The sequence below is a fragment of the Callionymus lyra genome, chromosome 8, assembly GCF_982586985.1.
Source record: "Callionymus lyra chromosome 8, fCalLyr1.hap1.1, whole genome shotgun sequence".
Lineage (NCBI taxonomy): Eukaryota > Metazoa > Chordata > Actinopteri > Syngnathiformes > Callionymidae > Callionymus > Callionymus lyra.
In genome coordinates this window covers 15,704,740-15,727,354 of record NC_141825.1, presented here as the reverse complement: position 1 = coordinate 15,727,354, position 22,615 = coordinate 15,704,740, and the positions used below count along the sequence as shown (strand labels likewise).

Here is a 22,615-nt window from a genome sequence, read left to right as displayed (position 1 = left end):
GAAAAGCCACGTTAAACAATGCCGAGAACATGCAGAGTTAAAATCCGCAGAAAGTGTTGCAGCACTAATGCTTGTCGCTTAAAACGTGCTATTAAAACACTGTCATGGCACAGCTCAGCATCAGAATACATTAGAGTACATTAGAATACATTAGAGGATTTAAAAGCAGGAGTCGAGCTATTAGTGCATCTGGACATCCATTATGATATGTGCACCATACACACTCTCTCTCCTTTCTTATCCTCCACTCTATCACTCTCCCACACACTCTCTAGGCCACATTACAACAAAAAAGTGGAATACTTTAGTCAGAAGAACTCTCTGGAAAAATATGTATTTCATTTTTAGTGATTTCATGGAGAAGTCACTTCTTCCCACGATGTAATGTTGCCAGCACTCGAGGCTGTGGCAGTTCCTGAAGACAGGTCTGGCCGTTAAAGGTCAAGAGGCAGACCGCATCTTGGTCCAATCGTTCACGATCAATTTACATCAATTTTTAGTAGAATGGGTTTTCTAGCCCTGCGTGTCTAATGCGGCACCTCTGGAATAACAATCGGGCGATCCTACTTTCGAGGAGGTGGTTAGCAGCGGCTCATGGTTCGGATCAAGCTGGATCGGAATCTGTATGTGCACTATGATCTCGCCCAAGTCTAGTCCCCCCTGCGTGAACAGACTACTTTCCAAGGAGCTGCGGTGACTCTACACACGATCGCTGATGGATGTTTGCTTTCAGAATGCAATCTCAACTGCATAAGTCGCTCATGTTGGCAACTGAACAGATTTACTTTAACTCTGAAGCAGACACCTTTTCAATATTAACCATTCATTGACATTCCTGTTGCCGCCGAGAGCATTTCACGCCCGTATTTCAAATTGCAGAAACTCCTTGATGGTTTATCGAGTCTACAAAATTCAAAAACCATTTGAAAGCAGAAACTCTAGGCTTTTTACTCAGTGCAAAGAACTTCTGCAGTTCAGCTGCCCAAACACAGACCAGGAAATTGTACACGTCATTTGAGGGTTACCTAGACTTCTAAGTTAGATTAAATTAACGATAAATAACTTTCTAAATATGTCTAAATATTTCTAATATTTCTAAAAATGTCTAGGATTTTCTAAATGAAACAAAATGTTAGAAAGTGAGTCAGAAAGTGATTATATTTTTATTTTTATAAGTTTCATAAAAGGGGAAAAACATTTTATCTTATTATTCTTAGGACAGTAAACATTTGGTAAATTGTGCACAGCTGCAGTGATGAGTTCACTGAGAGGGAGCGGGATCATAAGTTTTGCTGTAGCAGGAGTTGTAGACTGTTTACATTTTTAAAAAGTGATTTTAAAAACCTGATTTTCTTAAAAAGGCGGCTAATAGAAAAGTGTTGTTCATGCATAAAGCCTTATTCGCTTCTGTTTGTCTTTTTTTAAAACCCATTCCAAAACAAAAAGGAAACAAACATCATTGAAAAAAACTTTAATCAGAAGTGAAATGTTAAGGTATTGTGAATACTTTAAAAAGTTAAGTTCCAATTCATGATTTTGAAAAATAGATTTGTTATTTGTTATTCCACAGTCATAATCCAATAACTACAGATATTTAAGTTACACTTTATTTGGAAAAAGACACAATTACTCACTCATAGCATTTTTTTTTAACCTGCACAGTATTGTAGTAGATAAATGGTCAAACTAATCATAATGGAAGCTGAAGTACATCTTTGAAGGATCTTAAAAATACACGCAACGGCAGTGTAACCTGTGCATCAACACGCACATGCTAATAGCAGGAAATGGAGGGTGAAGATATGTATGATTCAGAACGTAATGACTGGGAGTGTACATGTGTTAGGTCAACCCCCAACTGAGCGCACATAACTTCATGCACCGATAATGAGAGGTACTGTACGTGGCTCGGATCATCTCCGGCTGCCTCGCCATTTGTCCGTCCAATCAGAGCTACGTGGGTGTAGGAGTACATCATCATCATCATCGGTGGAGAACAGAGAAGGATTCCAGGCAGACGGATTGAGATATTATTAAAAACAGAAAGCAGGGATATGGAAATGATTGTCGAGGATGAGTGACAGTGGAAAAGTCTTCTAACAGGCGGAACAATAATGAGTTGAGATGCATAGAGAGATAAACAACACTGGGGTGCAGGATTTCACTGCAGTTGAGGACAAAGTTGGAAGGGAGGGAAATCCTTCTCTTTTTTTTACACACACAGAGGATTATAAGATGTGTGTATGGAGAGGAGGAGTGGTTGGAATAAATTGAAAAAAAAAAGCTCTTCAGTTTCAAACATCACGATCCCCTTGATACAAGTGCCGAAAGAGACGCAGCCCCCGCAGACTCGGTGCCAACAGTGGACGGAGCAGATTGCAAAAGTCAACACTTGTGCCGTTACTATGGTATTCGTCTCCTTGCGTCATCGCCGGGTTGCCATGGTCGTATCAATCAACCAAGTCTTTCATCCTTCTCCAAGACATTGCAGTGTACTGTCTTACCTGGAGGAGCCACTGGTGTCGGCCTCTGGATGCTCCGGGGCGGGGCAGCAGAACTGGTGCAGCACAGTCTCACTCCTGAGGAGGAACATTGGAGGTGATTAGCTGCGTTGAGCTTGAGGGATGGACTAGTAAGTAACTAATGGTTATTTCTAAAGCGCCTTTCTAGACCAGGGTCACAAAGCGCTTTAACAATCAAAACAACACACAGTTAAAACTATATACCATAAAAGATCAAGACACATAAGACAAAAACAGGCGTCCTATAGAATCCGGGAAAAGCCTGCACAAATAAAAATGTCTTAAGATGTTTCTTGAAGGAGTCAGTAGATCCATCAAATGCAGAGGGAAAGGAAGATCGTTCCAAAGCTTAGGAGCAGCCTGGACTACATCATTGCTTCTCAGTCGTGGATATATACTGGAAAATATCCTAGAAAGTCTCATCTGGATTATTTCTCTTCGCTGTTTCTCACTGATCCTGGGATAAACACTGTATGTAGGTCAAATCCAGGCCGAGAGCACCAACATTCGTCTACGTGAAAGACATCAATACAACTCATAAGCACGTTCGTCAACTTAATCACAGATACGGTCACTTCAAGCCTGTTTCACAAAATTTGTGCTGGTCTAGAAGAATATCAGAAGCAAAAAAAAACACATCTAAACCAAATTAATTGTGCCTTTAGAGCGTTTTCCAGCTGATATCTTGAAATCATCGCTTCTGATATTTAAATTTTTATCGGCTGGTGAGTTTTCCAAAAACTCAAATGTATTCACTATATATAAGAATAAAATAAAATAAAAACAAATAACATTTCAAGTCAGTATGAGACTTGGACGAGAGACACAGATTTTCGAAAGAAAGATGTTGTTTCAAGGCCCTGTGAAGATGTTTGCACTAAATGTTTAGTTAGATAGAAGAACGTTTATCAGCTATTTTCGTTTTATTGTGTGTTGTGATTGTTTAAAGTTTATAGACCACAGAAAAAGCAAATTAAAAACTTAGTTCAAAATCTAAGATGTACTGTACATAGTTGAATATTTCATGTTTATGTTTGAGACAAGGGTTTATTACAGTAATTTATAATTAAATTATGGGTCTCAATATGTATATTTTGGATCATATTTCGTTTTTTATATGTCAGAAGAGGTTGGAGGAGAAAAAAAGTCGAAAAATCTATTGTTATACTTTAAACTTCACTTTTATTGGGATCTCCAATTATTCCCATGAACTCTCCTTTGGGATCATGAAGAAAGATTGCAGTGTCAGCAGTTTCACTTCATTGTGTCACTTTAAGAGAAAAGAGAAGTCCGACATAAATACAGGAGAAATTGCACCACCAGCAAGCTAGCTTTGTTTTTTGGTACCAATCCCAACCGTAACAATAGTTAAATAGTCATTATTCAACTTCTAAACCCTACACTTTTTAGCAAAGAACAAATCTTCAATTTCTGTTGTTTTTTTTTACTTTCATGTCATTTTAATTTGAAAGGTATTTTCCTAGTTTAAATATATAGCAATGCTAGCTGCAGTCATGCAGAGGTGAATTCATCAACCTGTAACTAAAAAATAAAATCTAAATCCAATTAAATAAAACAATATGAATGTTGTTTTATTTTTAATAATTGAGGACATTTTATGACAGGAAAAACATTAAATGTTTTAAAAACAAATGTTTGCATTATGTCTCAGAATAGCCAGATTATTCTTTAATATGTTGTTATTATGTGTGTGTGCAAAATCTAGCCAAATGCTGAGTTAATAAAGGATGAATAAATACAATTTGAAAAAAAAAACAACCTAAATCTTAATATGCTTTTTTTATGTTAATCAAGGACTTTAATGTGACCACTGAACATGGTGCGGATGAAACAGCGCTTGTAGTTTCACATGGTAATCCTGACAAATACACGCTTCAATTCCTTCGTAAACCTTAAACTTCCAGTGGATGGTAAATTTTGAGTGTGCCACGACACCCTTCTGACCTAAACTCAGCATATTGCATGTGACACAGATCCACAGTGACAGGCGTTCAGAGGCAGCGCAGGACTCAGCATGACAGTCCGGGCTATAAAAAGATCCCTTTTTAACACGACTAGCGCCGAATTAAAGGAACACTGAGTAAAATAAAATCCTTTAATCTTACTGCATGTCTCCGGGAAATCTGTCAATGAAAATACTGTCCAGGAATTTAAAGCATTACCGTGTAAATGATGATAAATGTTCAGGAAAAAGCATGAAGTTAAAGATTCACATTGAGGAAGACTTTCAGTAAAAATGCCTGTGCAGGGTTAACATGTAGTTTAGTTAACAGGTTATTTTCATGAATATATACATTTTAAAAGAAGAACAGAGTTTTTCACTTTGAGAAGATCTTTAGTCAAAAGCACCGTCACCATTTTTATTCAAATGTCAAAAGCTGCAGTTTTCTTATTCATGTATTCATTCCATTAATGCGCTTCAGCCGCTTATCTCTTGCTATTAAAGACTGTTTTAAATATGTTTCTAGGCAACTCAGACTGATCCTCAGTCATTCCCTATCCATTGTTGATAAATCCCTACACTCAACTCTCGAGTGTCTGCACTGAAAAACAGTTGCTCTTTTCGTCATGTCTCAGATGAGACCAATGGGCTTTTGCCAATGAAGCCATGATGGGGGATTAATCCACTCCGAAAGAATTCCATCCTTGGACTTGCCGCCCTTGTTCACCAGGCCAGAAAATCCTGGTCAGTAAGAGGGTAGCGTATCAATGACAGTAACCAAAGTCCGTTTCTCTCTGGTCACTACTGATGTTGCAGAACAACATCTTCTTCTCCTGCTTAACTGATCTGTCTCTAATCTCTCTTTCTCCTTCACATAACTTAAATGGGTTCCAGCAACCTCAAGATTTACCTTAGTAACAAAGGTAAATGTTCGTCTCAAATCTAGAGGTTCGAAATGCTAGGAAATTATGAAAGTATATCCTGTTCTGTACATCAAAGCAAAGATGGAATTGGTCTCTTGGGTTGCATGTCCAGGAGCATCTTTCACTCATTTATTGTACAAAACGATAAGACCTGATGAGATAAACATGGTTTAAACCAGTTTAAATTAGTTGCTTTAATTTTTTCCCAAAATTGATAAGCTTCTCCAAATGAAGTGTATAAACCTATAATTCTTGTTTTTATTTATGTAAACCTATTGTCATGTAAACAAATTTTATAAAGCTGGTCGTGTTTCAGAAAGAAAAAAAAGATATTTTGGGCTATAAACATATTGGGAACTGAACTTTTGAACGGATGCATTTAATTTATGTGTGCTTACTGGGTTAAGCATTTCATACAATATTATTTCAGCTGTAGGCCAGAGCTAACTGAAAAACAGACAAAAAAAATCATCAATCATTGTTCCACCACAGAAACATCTGCACTGTAAACCCCATTGTTACAATCAATTTATTTTTCCATGATAACTACTATCATTATTTTTATGATCACTTAAATATTTCATTATTTCATCCATAGTTTTTTATATACAGTAAAACGAGATCATTTACTAGATTAAAACAATGTTCTAAAAACCTTCCCTATTTGGCGCCTGCTGTAGACTTTCGCTGACATTAGTGCCATCCTGTTTGACTGGAAAGGGGTGAATTATATAATTTCAAAATGGCTCAGGTTCCGTCCCTAAATGGGGCTTGAAGTTTATACAAAAAAAATGTAATGCCCTGATGTAGGGACGCTGTTCTATTGGATTGTGACAGTATTTTGGGGCAATATTAGCACTCAATTTCGACTCCAAACTATGTTTTAAGAAAATAAAGAAACTGCTCAATTTGACTGCTGCCCCTGTAACCTGACAAACAACCACCTTAAACAAGGTATTCCTCAAGCAAAAAAAAAAACATTTTCTTCCAACATTCCACTACTTCTACTCATAAGTAACTTCATCCCTAATAAGATGAATGAAACTCCACCTAATAGTTCACCTCAGCAACACCCGTCTTTGAAAGTGCTCTTCACCTCACTGCAGCACTATTGAAGTGTCTTTAATGACTCAGTGGAAAAGATGCCTTGATATCTTTTAAAAAGATTAATATTGACTTCAGAAATAATGTTTTCTCAGCAGACAAGCAATTATCTCTACAGAGTCCCGGGGCAGGACAACCCTCTAAAACAATTATGTTACATCTCGATATTCATTTTTCACAACTGTTATCGTGCGTCGCCGGAATTCCCGAATATAAATAAATCTTTAGAGATCAGTCACTTAGATAGAAGATTGCCTCTTATTGGGTCTTTGTTTTGGGTTAATGTGGGGATTCAATAACCAAATTTTCCATTTGACTCAGCTCAGAGAAACTCTATGAATCTAAAGTTCTTTCTTATTTGCCGACTCGGCAAAATACTCACACACACTTCCGCGTGAGCGCTGGCTGTCCTCACTGACAAGCCAGTGTTGCTACGAAGGATGGATGAGAGAACCAGATGTACTGCACTTTTTCAACCGAAAATACAGACTGTTGCCGACATCCACAGGACGCTCGGAATCATGAGTCAGCAAGACAGAACAGAATCGGGTGAGTTACGAGGCTTCCAGGTGGAGGAGGTTAATTTATTTGGGAACGTCGAGAAAAAGTCCTTGCGAAAAGATGTTTAAGGTCCAACCAGGGTTTTTCTTTTTCTGAGTGAAGATCAAAGGTCAATGTCAAAAGAACTTTCCAGGAAAGAAGAAAAACATCATTTCAGACTCTCTGACATTTTTAATCCTTTTTAATCCGGACTAAAGGCACAAATAACAGCTAAAATACTGCTACAGAAACAATCTTTTTGTATCTCTTTTATTGAGCCTTGTCATTGAAGTGCAGCTCAGAATAGAGCCTTTGCTTCTCTGCATTGAGTACGGTACATTTAGTACGCATTGAGTACAGTCAAAAAGAGTTCTAGGAAGATGTTTCGCCCTCATCAAAGAGGCTGGTACAGTCCAGTTGACTTGTATAGGTTAGTGATCCGAATCCTTCCCCTTTTTTTCTACATATAACTCCAACCCTGACGAGGTCAAATTGTTTGCCTTCGTTTAAGCACATGTGAAACCATCCCTTCTTTCTCCAGGCGAGAGGCAGGGGTCACCCTGAACAGGACACCAGTCACTCAAACACAGACAACGATTCACACACACACTCTCATACCTACGAACAATTTCCCCAAGTTTTCAATCAACCTCTGTATGTTTTTGGACTGTGGGAGGAATCCTTAGTACCTGGAGTAAACCCAGGCAACACGGGGAGAACATAGAAACTTCACACAGAAAGGTCACAAGTTGGCTCCCTCTCGACCTGGAAGTGAACTGGCAACCTTCTTCCTGTGAGGCGATGTGCACAGTGCGAAACCATACAATTGATAAATGACGCCAAACAAAAAGGATTTTTTTTTATATATATATATATATATATATATATATATATATTATTCTTAAGGATTTAAATTCTTGATTTAATTCTCTTTTTTTCCCTTTTTTCTCTAACATTATATGTAAAAATAAATAAATAATAAATAAGCAGCTGAAATCTATGTTTTTTATCTACGTTTTCCTTACATGTTATTTACACCTGAATATATTTACCATATAGATAGAAAATCCTCACACCTTAATTGAGAATAGTTATAAAGAAATTAATTCAAATTGTCTAAATATATTTTGCAAAGACATTTTTTCCAAATATTTATTGATATCTTAACTTATAGAATATGATTAACCCCATTTTTCTTATTTAATTTTGGCTATTTTGGGAGGTGGTATCCTTCAACCTTAAAGCTCTACCACGCCTTACAACAGGATTCAGGTTCAGGATATTACCCTTTAGAAAATGTAAATCTATTTTCTCATATATTATAATGCAAAAAATCCCTGCAGTATCTTTGACATTCTTTGTTGGAATCTGAATTCACCTGAGAATGCAACCCAACTTTGGATAAGTGGAGGACAGGTTGTAGGTAGTCGATAGAAAACCGGTCATTGATTTCGATTGGATGTTGGTTTTCAAAACAGACCTCTTTAGAAAATAAAACATCTGCTGCCATCAGCTACCAGAATACAGAGGTTAGATAACTATGAATTCATTTATTTTTATTTTTCCTTTAAGAAAGTAGTTCAGTCGGCTTTTTGTATGCAAGTAATAGTCAACACAACAGAGAATCCCTTTTTATATTCGCGCACACAAAGACACGAGCGTCCACACCCAAAAACACTTGCAAAGAGAGAAGGTGAATATTTTAAGAGTACATGTCGCGTCCTGTTCTTTCTCGCTCGTCCCATTTTCCCCCTCATCTGCCCTCATCTTCCCTTTATCCGGGACTACGCTCAACACAACACTTCATGTGTGCGGCACACGGTGTGTGGACAGGAGAAGATGACTGGCAAAAAAGGACACATGATGATCTTGTGATGATAGTTGCATCTTCTTTGGTACCAAGAGATTTTTTTTCTAGTCACGGGGTGCGGGAATTGAAGTCGGGGAGAGAAGACCCACCGCCTGAAATGGACCTTTTTTTCTCATCTCTCCTGTCTGATTCTAGTCGCTCCCTGCACCTGTCTCTCCCTCTCTGTGCCGGTCCATTTCAATGTCAGCCCGCCGCTCCTTCCAAGACTCCTCTAAGGGCTCCATCAAAGACAACGTCTGAGTGTGCATCTCTCTTTTTCTCTGGCTTTCTCTCTCCTGAGAATGGCTGATTACCGTTCGCTCCATGGGCTAAGTGGGGCAGATAGGAGGCTCAGCTGGAGAGTAGAGGGATGGGGGGGGTGGAGTGGAGTGGAGTGGAGGAGAGGATCTACCCCCATAGGGTCTCTACACGTAAAGGCTAAAATGAAACTAAACATACAAACGCACACAAAGAAAACCCTGCATTACCCAGGAGGCAACATGCATCTCCACAGGCGTCTCTCCTGCTCTGGCTAAATTTAAACGTGAGTTAAATATAAATTAAGTGTGCGAGCATGAGAACATGTGTACCCACGTGTGCACCGCGTGAATAGACACGTATGCACGCAAACATAGGTTTCATAAGATGCATATAGGCTTGACACAAACAAGTCAGCGAGAGGAGAAAGCGCCAGAGGGTGGATCTGATCTCCAGTCAGCAGCAGGCAGGAGCAATGACAGGGCGGTGAAGCCTCCAGAGATGCAGAATAGGCATCACTCTGTCCTCCTGTGCGGGACCCGCCAGGAGCAAAACTACAAATGATGTCTTTTAAACCGCTGGCCTGACCCAGACAGACAGATAATCAATACTCAGGTTGGGATGTAAAGCTGGATGCGTCAAGGACACACATCAGCAGCTGAACATGAAGAGCCTGACGTGAACAATAAGAAATGAGGAGACGATTTTAGAACAGCAGAACATAACAAGTGTGTACTACTGTGTTCTGATTCTGCTCAAACTACATCATCCCTTGTGTATGTGGTATTCATATATATATTTCCTTCTACCACGTCTTTATTTGCTTATATTACTTACATTGCTTACTACTACCGCTACTGCTGCTGGTACTACTACTAGTACTACTTATACATTATAAATACTTTATGTGAGGCGATCGCCAAATGACGCCAACAAAAAGCATTTATTTTATTTTTTATATTATTCTTAAGGACTTAAATTCTTGTTTCTTACAATATTGTATACAACTACTATATCTATGATATTCTCTACCAACATGTAAACATATATTTGTTACTACTCTTGCTTCTGCTAATATTGTATACTACTATATCGTCTATATTTTCTATCAGTATTTTAACATGTACTTGTTACTATCTTGCTTGTGCTAATATTCTATGATATACTACCGCTAAATGTATATGATATTTTCAATCAATATATCAGCTCATGCTTTTTACTACTTACTTCTGCTAAAACTGCATACGCCTACTATATCTATGATATTTACAATTATTTTAACCATCGTTTTTACTACTCTTGTTTTTTATGCTAATGTAGCATACTGCTACAGTACATCTATGCTATCAATCAATATTTAAGTATAAAGTACTATGGCTTCTACTACTACTAATGGTTAATTCTACAAAGGTTTTCAATGAATATTTAAGCATATACTTTATACTTCCCTTGCTTATGCTAATGTTGAATGCTACTACTATATCCATGATATCATAAATAAATATTTAAACATATAATTGATGGTCTTTTTACTTTTACCATGACTTGATACACATACGATATTAATGCAATTACTGCTTATATGGATAATTGTACTAATACTTATATTATCGACACAATTAATTTCATGTGTGCAATATTGTCACTAATGCTATTGGTAGTACCAGTACGTAAGTAAATACAGCTAATAATAGTAATAATAATATTAATAATAATAATAATAATATTAACGCAATACAATCCACTCTCCATTACTTTGAGACTGCAAAATTGTCTACCAGAACAATAATACTCCAAATTATATTTATAAATATTTTAGAGCCAGTTCTGCTGTTGCTACTACTTTGACCGCCACTAGATATACCTTGACCACTGCAATAAGTTACATATTCCTCTATTATAAATTAAAAGAATGCAACAGTGTAACTGGAGTTAATTCTACTACCACTTCATCCTCTTACTACTACTACTCATACCGCTGGATAGTCCTGGAACCTCGCTGCTACTATCATAATATAATGTACTTTTATTATTTGTTAAATATTGCTTATACTAAAGTTACTTCTTTTTTTGTTGGTGTTCCGTTGCAGGTGGATTTAGGAAGGTTTTTGTATTCATCTGTATGGCTTCTGAGTGCTCTGTTGACAGAAACAAAAAACTTGACTTCACAATCTCAAATCACTGAAATAAAACAACTTTTTTTGTGTCACTGCTCACAGACTGCGTTGCTATAGTTCTATCAACATTAATAAGCGGTCAAAGCCAATATTACCAGCAACTTAGTTGCTATGACAATGCGCTCCCCTCGAACAGCGTCAGTTTGATTCCCGTTCCAGGAAATAAGCCTTAACCAGGAGCCAACAAGAGTCTTGATTTGTGGAAGTTGTTTTATTGATTTGAAATGAGCCCCTCGGTAGAGGTATCGCCCTGTCTGCGCTACTCTAGTTAACAATACCTGCAGCGCTATTTTAGGAGAATCTTTGCTATACAACTATCAAGGATTAGACAAACACAGCTTGTGAATTATTTTAGTTCTTTATACAACTAGCTAGTCTTAAGAATGATGAATTTAAAAAATACTGTCAGGAAAACCATTGAGTACAACTATTACTTTGTAACTACCTATCTTTTAATTTCACGACTTCTTCTCCAACAGCGATTTTAACACCTAGGACTAGTGCAACTATTCACGTTTGAACAAATATGAACTTCTGTTTGCTCCCCTCTACGCCGCCCCGACCCTGTTCGATGTTGGCCCCCCCTCTGTGGGAGGCTAGTCCCAGCGAGACCAATCAGGACTCCTTTCGGGATACATTTTATGAGCAGAACCCACTCAGAAAGCGAGTGAAAGACGCCACGTCTCTCATTAGAAGAGGTGCTGGTGTGTACGATGACGCTCCACTGCTAGTGCGATGGTGTAATGATGACGATGATGATGATGATGATGATTTTTGTGTGTGTGTGTGTGTGTGTTTGCACGCGCAAGCAACTTCAGAAGCACTCTGGAGAACCCATGGGACCCCCTCCTCCCCTCCCTCATCCTTCCCCACCTTCCTTCCCGAACACCGTGAAGTAATTAACATCAGCACCACGGACAGCGACTCTCACTGTCGCAGGAGGTGCTTCTCCCGTCTGAGCTGACATTGGCCACACACTCACAAACTTACGCACACGCACGCGCACACGCGCGCACGCGTACGGGCCTTACAGCTGTTTGTTATGTAATGATCGAGTGATGGTGATCCAGTTTCTCATTTAAATAATCCACCGCTGTCGCTTCCCCTCCTCAGCAGACACCCACAGCTGCAGAGATTGAATTACTGCTGTAACCTTCTTTATCATTTCATGCACGAGACGTGCGTGTCGTGCACGCTCCTGATTCATTCTTACATAGGATGGTTATTAAAAACAAATTCCGATTTCTGTGTAGCTTTATCGAGACGGGAAATATAAATAAATTAAAAAAAAACTTTTAACTTACTCTGAATTCCTAGCCAGAGCCAAAGATCGACAGAGGGTTGTGGGGGTCATGGGGACCAAAGATCGGCAGCTAGAAAAACTTCCACCGTTTTCTGGGTCACTTTCAACAGGGGACACCATGGAAGGATCGGCCGGGACGAGCTGCATGTCCCCCGGGTCCATAGATTGCGAAGGAGACGTCTGGACAGCGGGGGTCCCGTCATCCTGCGTTTGTGGCTCGAATAAAGACCCTAGACTAGTCTTGATCTGGGGGTCCTGAGGTTGGTTTAGAAGATTAAAGGGGTCCGGGTGATGATGGTGGATGTGGTGGTGATGATACGGATGTTGCTGCTGGACCCTGACATCTCTCAGGTGCCGGTTCTCACCAATGAGCTCATCCACCCGGCGGTCCAGCTCCTCTATCCGGGCGCGCTGGGTCTGGATTAGACTTTGCTGGTTCTGGACGATGGTGGTGAGCTCTCGCAGGTACAAAATCGCCTGCACCGGATTCTCTAGCAGGCTGGAGCTCATTATAACCCCCAAGACAAGAAGAAGGTTGACGAGGGGGAAGAAAAAAAAAGAAAAGATTATTGCGTTGATGTTGATATATATCCTGGACCACACGGAGGGAGTGACGTGTTGTTTTCTTCTCGTCCGTTGCTCGGTTGCGAGAGAGGCTGCACCGACCGAGCTGGCCTCCGCTTCTCCGGTCGTTTCCCTCCCTCCCTCGCTCTCCGTCTCACTGCGCTGAGAGGTGCTGAGGAGAGGAACCAGATCCAGATGTGACAGGGGGGAGGGGGAGGGAGAGGCACCGGAGGACGCGTGCGTCATTACGCACAGGAGAGGCTTTTGGAAATAACATCAGATTTAATAATTAAATTATTATTGTTGCAGTCGATAAAATGTCCACCGTTAACCGTTATGCACTTTTATAACGCATAATAAAAAATATTAAGTAATTATTTATTTTTTTAAATATCGTGAAACAATCTGTCATCGCTATTGTAATTTAAACGCCACAGGAGTTGTTATCATTAAATAATAATTTAAAAAATGAATAAACTATTATTACCGCATACGTTACGATGTTTTTTCTTTTTTTTCAATTAAATACATCTGGTTCACACTTGTTTAGTATCGTAGTGTAATTGTCGCCACATTTCGATACAGTATCGATATTCATAGCAACAATCCTTTTTTTATTATTATTATTATTATTATTTCTATCGAGATTGGATATTTCCGACAGCCCTTGAAGGGTGCAGTCACGTGACACGGACAAGCGGAAGTTGTTTTATGATAGTTCGCTAACACTGTTAGCTTAGCCGCTCCATGGTCGCTTACTGTCGGCGTCTAAAACTTAACTATATTCATGGTCAGGTAAGACAACGTTCCGTTTTATTTAAGTATTTTCGCCTATTTTCTCTAAATGTGCTATATCCGAGCTGTTTTTTTTTATATATCTACCACTTTCCCCACTCTAGTGTCTGTTAACATATATAATGTTTACTTCTTTCATGTGACAGCTCACATAAACTCCGGAAATAAGCTCGATTTTAAATGCATTAAAAACGGGTGTTTGCTGGATTAATGTTGAAATAAATAGCTTTCACTATCACACAATTCCTGGGGGGAAAAACCCGTTACTGTGTGTAGCCTTGTCACGTGAGGGTCAGATGCGACTGACATGAGCTGAGATACATGTGTAGAAATGTAACGTTTGGTGTATTGTTGTTTTATGGTGTTATTTAAAGTCATATTGTTCAATGTTTCTCTGCATTCTTGATAACGTGGGTCTGTTCTTGGCAGGATGACGCAGAAACACAGCCTGGAGGGTCAGGTTTACTCCGTGCCTCTCATCCAGCCGGACCTGAGGCGAGAGGAGGCCATTTATCAGATAACAGACGCCTTACTGTACCTGGAGAGCATTTCTACTGATATTTTCAAAAGGTAAAAGACTAAACAAAGTCATGTACATGTTTTAACATCAGAAACAACATTTCCCACCAGGCTGTCAAGACCTCCCTGTCCTACCATCACTCTCATGTCCGCTTTAACTTTTATCTGTGCATTAACTTTGTTATTTTGTTTATTATCTGTTTATTAGTTGATTATTTAAGTTTGTTGATTGTTTATTTCATTTTTTTGGTTATTTATTTGTATTTATTTCCTTGAATGTCTGTTTGAGTGTTTAATTTTTTTTTCAGTGTTAAATTAATGTCTTTAGAGTTTAGCATCGTGGGTCAGAGAGGACCACAATTTCTTTATGCTGTAAGTCTTAATACATGCATATTTGACAATAAAAGAACTTGAACTTGACTTGAGAATTGAAGCGTTAGTAAGCTATTAGTGAAATGTAGCCTGTGAAGTTAATGCTCATGAAAAAACGTGTATGGTTTGTACGTACATGTGGTCCAACAAAAGTTATATAAAATTAAAATACTACGGTTAAAATTAGAATGTTTTATAGCAAAGATTGTATTTTACAGAAATGGTTGAAAGTCAGTAATAGTAAACAGACAATGATCTAAACGAAATTTAGGACATATCAAATAAATGTTTCAAATCTTTACGTTTGCCCGCTAACCCATTTCTATGTGATGACTTGCTGGATCTTTAATTTCTATTAATTGTGGGTAATAAGACGATAACACTATAGCAATCACTTTAATTAACTGACACATTAATTTTCGTCTTCAGGCAGTAGATAAGATAAATCGTCTTCTTTATTGTGTGTATAATTATCTTCATAGTTGCCCAAACATAATTAGAATAAAATAGAATTTAACTTTATTTCCATTGCACATGTCAGAAGTACCAGGAAATGCAGTTTGTATCCAAGAATATAGATACACAGTAGTAGATGTAAACATGAATATACTGAACAAGCTATGTACAGGCAACAAGTTTTATATATGGTTATAAATATGAAAAAGCTATACAGACTATAAATATACAATATATGAAAGGTTAAGCAGTGCGAGTATTAAACAGCTGTTGAACTAAAATGTATTGTATTATACAGTATTATTGTCTATACAATATTCACAGTGCAGTTGAGATCAGTAAGATATGTTTGTAGTTTCTAGTTAAGTCAATTTTATTGTTGTGTGTAATGTGATGCTGTCAGTTATTTGTTTGTTCTATCCATTATGTGTATGTTTAGGTAAAGGTGGTTATGAGGTGTTATGAGTGTGTGTGTGTTTTATTTTATTGTGGTTTCGGAAACATCTGACTGTTAACTTTTATATATCTTTTTTAAAATCATATCCAAATGCCACACATGTGAATCTATGAATCACCTTTTTCTAATACAATGATACTAGTGTTTTTCTTTCTTTATTTTAATTGTATTCCTTGTACTGTCATGTGTTAAAAGTGTAGCTTTTAATTAATGACATATTTTCCCTTTTTGAGGTTCTTTATGATAATCAGTGTGCCGTGACACACTAGTGTGCCTTGAGAGATCGTCAGGTGTACCTTGGGAAAATATCAAACTTTACCTAATTAGGCAAAAAACATTATTTATCTGCAAATAAAAGAGAAGAGAGCTGAGACTGGCTGCTCTGCATGTCAATCAAATGGTTATTGGACCGATTGGTTGATGTGCAGTCGTAAAAATAGATCTACATAGTGAACAATCTTCCTCTCTCTTTGCACGTGATGGATCTACTGACTCCTTTAAGAAACATCTTAAGACTTTTATTTGTGCAGGCTTTTCACTGATTTTCTGGAACTCCTGTGTCTCAGTATCATCTTGATCTTCTAAGTATATATTTTATCGAGTATTGTTTTGATTGTTTAAGCAATATGTGACCCTGGTCTGAAAGGGCTCTATAAATATAAATTACTTTCCTTTTTCTTTTCTTTTTTTAACATTCTGGGTGGTGGTGCGCCTCATGATTTTTTCCAAGATAAAAGAGTATCTTGGCTCAAAAAAGGTTGAAAAACACTGTGATAACCTATTAGAAAATGTCTGAACTCACCTGCATCTTTTTCATTTCCAATATTAATGATCAAATTAAGTAATTTGACATATAAAATATCTCAAGAATCAACAAATAATTATGATATTTATAATTAAACCGAGATTATAATGATTTGGATCCAACTTCTCCTCTTGGAAAAACCTTTCCTGATTCATTTTAATAGTATCAGTTCTACCTAATTAGTTTTCAATGTGTTGCCTGAAGTGTTACCTGCTTATAAGTGTGTAGCGTGAAAGTGAGAGTGTCAGAAATGAGCATGGTCTTAATTTCAAGAGTAAAATAGGGCATTCATTCTGGAATCTCTTTGGACAGAGTGTCTGAGAGTGTAGAGAAAAACCGCCGCCATCTACAGAGCGTCACTGACCGGATCTGTCTGGCTCAGGCCCGGGTGGACAAGATCAAAGGCAGTAAAAAGGCCACAAAGGTAACGGCAACATCATTCAGCTGCACTTAAAATGTCCTGCGGTAAAAAAGCAGCGAAACAAGGTGGAGGCTCAAGCAAATGATCGTGTTTGTCAATGATATTGTCTGTTGTACAAGGTTTTCTCCAGTGCCAAGTACCCAGCTCCGGAGAGACTGCAGGACTACTCGTCAATCTTCCGTGGAGCCACGGATCCGTCCTCACACAGACAACATTGTCAGAGGATAACGAACAAACTTCGACCCTTCGATGAGAAAGCTTTACAGGTGACACTTTTGAATACATGGCATAATAATTGGCCTTTTTTTTTTAAATTCCTTTTAACTTCCTTAACACTTATTTTTAAACGTCCTTATCTCCTGAGAGTCCCATATATAACTTATTCATGACATCCTAAAAATAAATATTTTCCCTGATATAAAGATTCTAGAATCACTTATTAGATGGTTTGCAAGTATTTCGTTTTATTTAAGAGTTGACATCGTCGGTCTTGCACCTACAGATTTAGTCTCACTAACACTATTTAGTACTAACGAAAACTAATTCAGAGTTTTAACGTTGCTATTTTATCACAAGGTCTCTCTTTTTAAAGAATTCTGCAGATGCAGCAACTCTAGGTGGACTCGGTGTAACTTTTAGCACCAAGATTAACACACTCGTATCTTTAAAGAGTGGGAAGACGACCTCGGTCTTTGAGTTTCTTATCCATCTAATGAATCTTGAAAGAGAGCAAAGCTTATCCAGATCATTTCTAAACCGGGTTTAAACCAGATCACAACAGGAAATCTGACTTTGAGGCCGGATCAGTAGTAGCTAAACATCCAATCCAATCAACTGACAAGTTGATGTTGACTGCTCTGAATCCAAACTTTGAATCCAAAGATAGTTGTTAATGATTATTGTTAAATAATTCAGTTTTTTAATGAGCATTTATTAAGAATCAACATTGCATCCCAGAAATAGATGACGACCTGTTTGTTTCAAGGATTCCAGTTTACCATCAGTTTACCCTAGCAAGGCACTAGTTAATAATGAGGCTTTTCTTTTGGTATTGTTTTACTTGGAAATAAGATAATTGATCAACTTTTTTTTAGAATGTTGTCTGATTGTATTAAAATACTGTTCGTATTCTCTCAAATTGAATAGTTAATCTTAGTTAATCACTTAACTACAAAAACAAGTTTCACTTGTTGCTGGACATTATATGTATATTAAACGGCAACTAACATAAAAAGCCAACTCTCCTGATTCACTAATATGTTTCAAATGTTGAAGTCTTTCTCTCCAAGATGCAGTAAGTCTCTCATCATGACCATGATTTGAACTTATTGCTGATTGATTCGCGGAGACAAACACGGATGCTTGACCACACAGCACAGTGGTTGTGGTTATGTTAAACAAAATGTAAACTCCAGTAAAAGTGTTTTCAGTAGGCGGGGCTTTAGCACATTTTCTAATGTAAATATTTAAATGAAGACGCATACAGTACAATAGAGGTCCAACATCTATTTAAAAGACGCATTAATCAACAAATTAGTGGAACTTTAATCTTCAAGCAGTGCTCAATGACATGCGAAAAAAGACTAAATGTTTTTTGCTCTGCAGCTAACTCGATGATTCCAACAAATGTAAATCCATTATACTTATTACTTGCAGAGAAATCAATTCCTATACCGCACTCTTTCAAGCTTGACCGTGTAATTTGTAGTCCATGTGAACATGTTGTTTATCCCGTCTAATGAGCTTCCAAGCTTGTCCGTCTTGATTGCTCTCACCACATCAAACAGGTAATTACATGTTCGATGGAGAGAAGTGAGATGTAAAAAGCAGAAAATTGACAAAGCGATTAACAGGTATGGAATTGGACTTTCTGAGCACAAATTTCAATTCCATTTAATCCTGGGGTGATAATTACGTGTGTTAATGCCTGTCACATGAACACGGTCTGTTAGACTGTGATAGTATCTGTCCTGAGGGCTTTTGTCAGCGCATGTGTGCGTGCTCTGCATCGAGTCAGCCGTTGCATTATTTATCATTCACACCACCTTTTTTAGAAAACTTTCAGAAACAGGCCATTTTCCGCTTCGTGTATTTTTTCTGAACATTTCAGTGTGTATTTGTGATTCTTTTTAAAAAAAAAAAAAGCAGGCAAACAAAAACACTGCTGGCAATTTCCCCAGATACATTATTCAGTCTTCCCCCGAAGTAAAGCGTATAATTTAGTTTTGTCTAGTTTTTGTGTTTGTCGCTGCATCTTTTTTCTGGCATTTGTGTCAAGCCGATATTTTACATGTCTTCATCAGATTTCATATTTTCTCTCGCTTTCAGGAGAAGTTGATGTATTTCCCAGTGTGTGTGAGCAATAAGAAGAGGTCTGAGGATGAGACCGAGGAGGGGCTGGGCAGTTTGCCTCGCAACATCTCTTCTGTCAGCTCGCTGCTGCTCTTCAATACCACAGAGAACTTGTGAGTCCACACAGCGAAGACTATATAAACTCAGGGTGTTTGCATGTATATGATCGTCATTTTGATATTTATTTACTTTTGATTTAATGATAGAAGAATGAAAGGCGTTAAAGATTCATTCGGTAAAGGGGTCACTTATCAGTATTCATCACAGTATTTAACCAGAATATTAATACACCACATCTTTGTTCGGTTGGCCTGAGGAAAAGACGACATGGTCCGCTGTAAAATGCTGATTCAACATAGTACCATGCTTCACGTCAACAAATATTCCCACCACAAATCCTAATTGGGTTTTTCAATGTTTTTGGAAGTCAAAACAGACATCAATCATTTTACTTGAAAAAGAAAGAGAGTGATTCATATTTTATTTATATTTTTGTTTCTGTTTTTTTCTTTCCCAAAGGTATAAAAAGTATGTCTTCCTTGATCCACTAGCAGGCGCGGTTACAAAAACGCACAAAACCCTCGAGACGGAAAAAGAGCAGAAACCATTTGATGCTCCTCTGTCCATCGCGAAGAGGGAGCAGCTGGACAGACAGGTATCGCCGACTCTGAACCATCCATGATGTGGACGAGTGACGTCTTTGACCATGAAAGTCATTTCGATGGTTTGTTTGTTCCTGCAGACCGCAGAGAGCTATTTCTACGTGCCAGATTTGGGCCAGGTGCCAGAGATAGATGTGCCGTCTTACTTGCCGGATTTACCGGGCATCGCAGACGACCTGTCCTACAGTGCAGATTTGGGTCCAGGCTTTGCTCCATCGGGGCCGATACACAACATCCCTGAGCTGCCATCTTTCTCTGACGACAGTTATGTTGAAGGTACAGACACATAAAACAAAAGGCTATACCTGTTATCTACACTATTGTGGGTGACAGTTTTTCCAATTGTATGGTATGAGCGGTATTCACCATGATCCGCAATAGTTAATCTAGGTATCATTTTGTTTTTTTTATGTAAACTTTTGTGTGAAAATGTTTTCAGTTTTCTTATATGCGAGTTATTCATCGTGTTGATGTGTCTAGCTTTTTTTTTCTTTTTAATTTCACTAGTGTATTTTGAAGGTTTTTACTTAAGTATGTTAGGGGTTTTCAATTGTCCGAGTGGATTTCACTGCAGTGTTATTCTCAGTCTAGTGTGTTAGATGTTTTTTCTCTAATAGCGATTTTCTATCTCTAGTGTAATCTAGGTTTTTAATGCAGCGGGCTAGAGGTTTTTACTACATTATATTCTCTTTTACTAATGTGCTTTAGAGGTTTTCACTTTAGTGTGTGAGAGGTTTTCCAATGTCAGTAAAAAATATGTTTTTCACATTGAAAAAAGTATCTGTTGTATGTTTTCACGATGGTGGAGAAGAGATTTTTAAGACTGCATTTGCAAAGTCTTCACTGTAATAGATGTCATTAGCATTTTGTGTTAGCTGGTTTCACTTTGTGTTCTCATGGCATAATTGTCTTTTGATGTACAATGTTTCTGCTGTGGTTTGTAAGAGGTTCTCACTTCGTTAGAGATGATCACGGTTGTAAATAGTACAAACTGAACTTTTGAACTTTGATCCTCTTTTGAGATGTGAATGTATGTTTTCACATGTAGGATCTCCTCTTCAATCGAATGTGGCACTTCTTCCTCCACCTCCACCTCCCCCGCCACCGCCTCCTCCGGCACCTGTCTCGTCTTCAGCCATGTCGGCCGGAGCTCCTCCCCCACCACCTCCGCCTCCTCCCCCTCCTCCGCCTCCCGCGATTGAACCCAACGGGGTCTCGGGTGCGACGAGCTCAGGTTAGTCACGCTTCACCTTTAAACTACCAAAACTCTGCACTAAAGTCACGGCTGACGGCGCCATCTACCGCTGCAGGTCCGGTGTCGGGCGCCCCCAGCGAGGTGGTCCAACCTTCAGACGGCCGCGCCAGTCTGCTGGAGTCCATCCGCAACGCCGGAGGGATCGGCAAAGCACAGCTACGCAACGTCAAAGAACGCAAGATGGAGAAGAAGAAGCAGAAGGAGCAGGAACAAGGTGTCGTATCGTTGGCGAGGAGCCCCGCTTGTGTTTTATTAACATCTTTAATGCTGATGAAGAGCTCATGCACCGAGAGCAGAGCGTGACCAGCCTCTACTTAACGCTCGCCTGCTCGTTTATCATGCCGCGTATGACGCCGCACTTCAAGCGTTCAAGCCAAAATGTACGTCTCACACTTGTAATCTGTCATTTTGACCTTTTAACTGCCCCCATTAAAGGGCGTGCTTACAATTAATTGCCTGACCCAATATGACACCATCACTTCTGGTTCGCTCGGCGTAACATTTAATTAGTCAAAAATGTTTTATGCTCAACACTTATCCAATTACATTCAAACCTTTTAATTGTGGGAGCCGGACTAACAGCCTTGTCGCCTCTCAGCAGTGGCAGCTGCAGGTGGCGGAGGAGACTTCATGTCGGATCTCTTCAGCAAACTGGCCATGCGCAGGAAAGGTGAGGCATCTTTTCCTGAAAGTGACGCCAGTTGTAGCCGACGCCGCTGTGTTGCGTTTCAGGCATTTCCGGTAAAGTCCCAGGAGGAGGAGCAGGAGAGGGATCCGAGGGTCCGGCCGGGGCCGGGGGAGCATTTGCACGGATGTCGGACGTCATCCCACCTCTGCCCTCGCCGCAGGCGGCGGCAGACGACGACAACGACTGGGAGGCGTGATGAGATGAAGCGTCAAGTATTGTTGAAACACATTTTTCTAAACCTGTATATACAGATTAAAGTGCTATTATAGACAAGTGAGGAAAATCAAAGCGTGCTGCCATAGTTTATGTTGGACAGTAAAACTTCTACGAACTATTTTTATGCCTTCAGTGATGAACCTCATGAACCCGGATGCAGAAGATCAAAGCCAGAACTCTCCTTTCTGCATTTATATATATACAGTATATATACATCGATCAATATATTCTCCTTTGGCTTGTGAGGAATTCCTGTAGTTACTCACAAGTCTAACGAGTTGAATTGATGACGGTCTAAAGGTTTGTGATGCGATGATGTTACTCACATGTATAAATAAAACATAGATTTTCAGCAAAGTTATCAGAGCAATAATATATATTGACCCTGCACTAATTAAATGTTTTTGAAATGTC

At 38.8% G+C, this 22,615-nt stretch overlaps 2 protein-coding genes across 3 annotated transcripts in view; one reads left to right on the top strand and one right to left on the bottom strand.

Moving 5' to 3' along the window:
* The window catches only part of iqsec3b (IQ motif and Sec7 domain ArfGEF 3b), a 53,827-nt gene extending 40,441 nt beyond the window's left edge, over positions 1-13,386 (bottom strand). For both annotated transcript variants that reach the window (XM_087796831.1, XM_087796832.1), the window contains exons 1-2: positions 12,641-13,386; positions 2,505-2,579 (exon numbers count right to left, since the gene is read on the bottom strand). In XM_087796831.1, the coding sequence (XP_087652957.1) occupies positions 2,505-2,579; positions 12,641-13,149 (584 nt within the window). In that variant the 5' untranslated portion in view covers positions 13,150-13,386. The remainder of the gene's footprint in view (positions 1-2,504; positions 2,580-12,640) is intronic.
* A 529-nt stretch (positions 13,387-13,915) lies between these two features.
* On the top strand, positions 13,916-22,614 carry washc1 (WASH complex subunit 1). The gene is made up of 11 exons (XM_087797366.1): positions 13,916-13,998; positions 14,428-14,568; positions 16,920-17,031; positions 17,148-17,294; positions 19,357-19,493; positions 19,900-20,035; positions 20,123-20,318; positions 21,091-21,276; positions 21,353-21,511; positions 21,896-21,967; positions 22,030-22,614. Exons 1-11 carry the CDS (start codon positions 13,991-13,993, stop codon positions 22,179-22,181), a joined length of 1,446 nt encoding a protein of 481 aa, XP_087653492.1. The 5' UTR covers positions 13,916-13,990; the 3' UTR covers positions 22,182-22,614.
* Position 22,615: the final 1 nt, after the last annotated feature.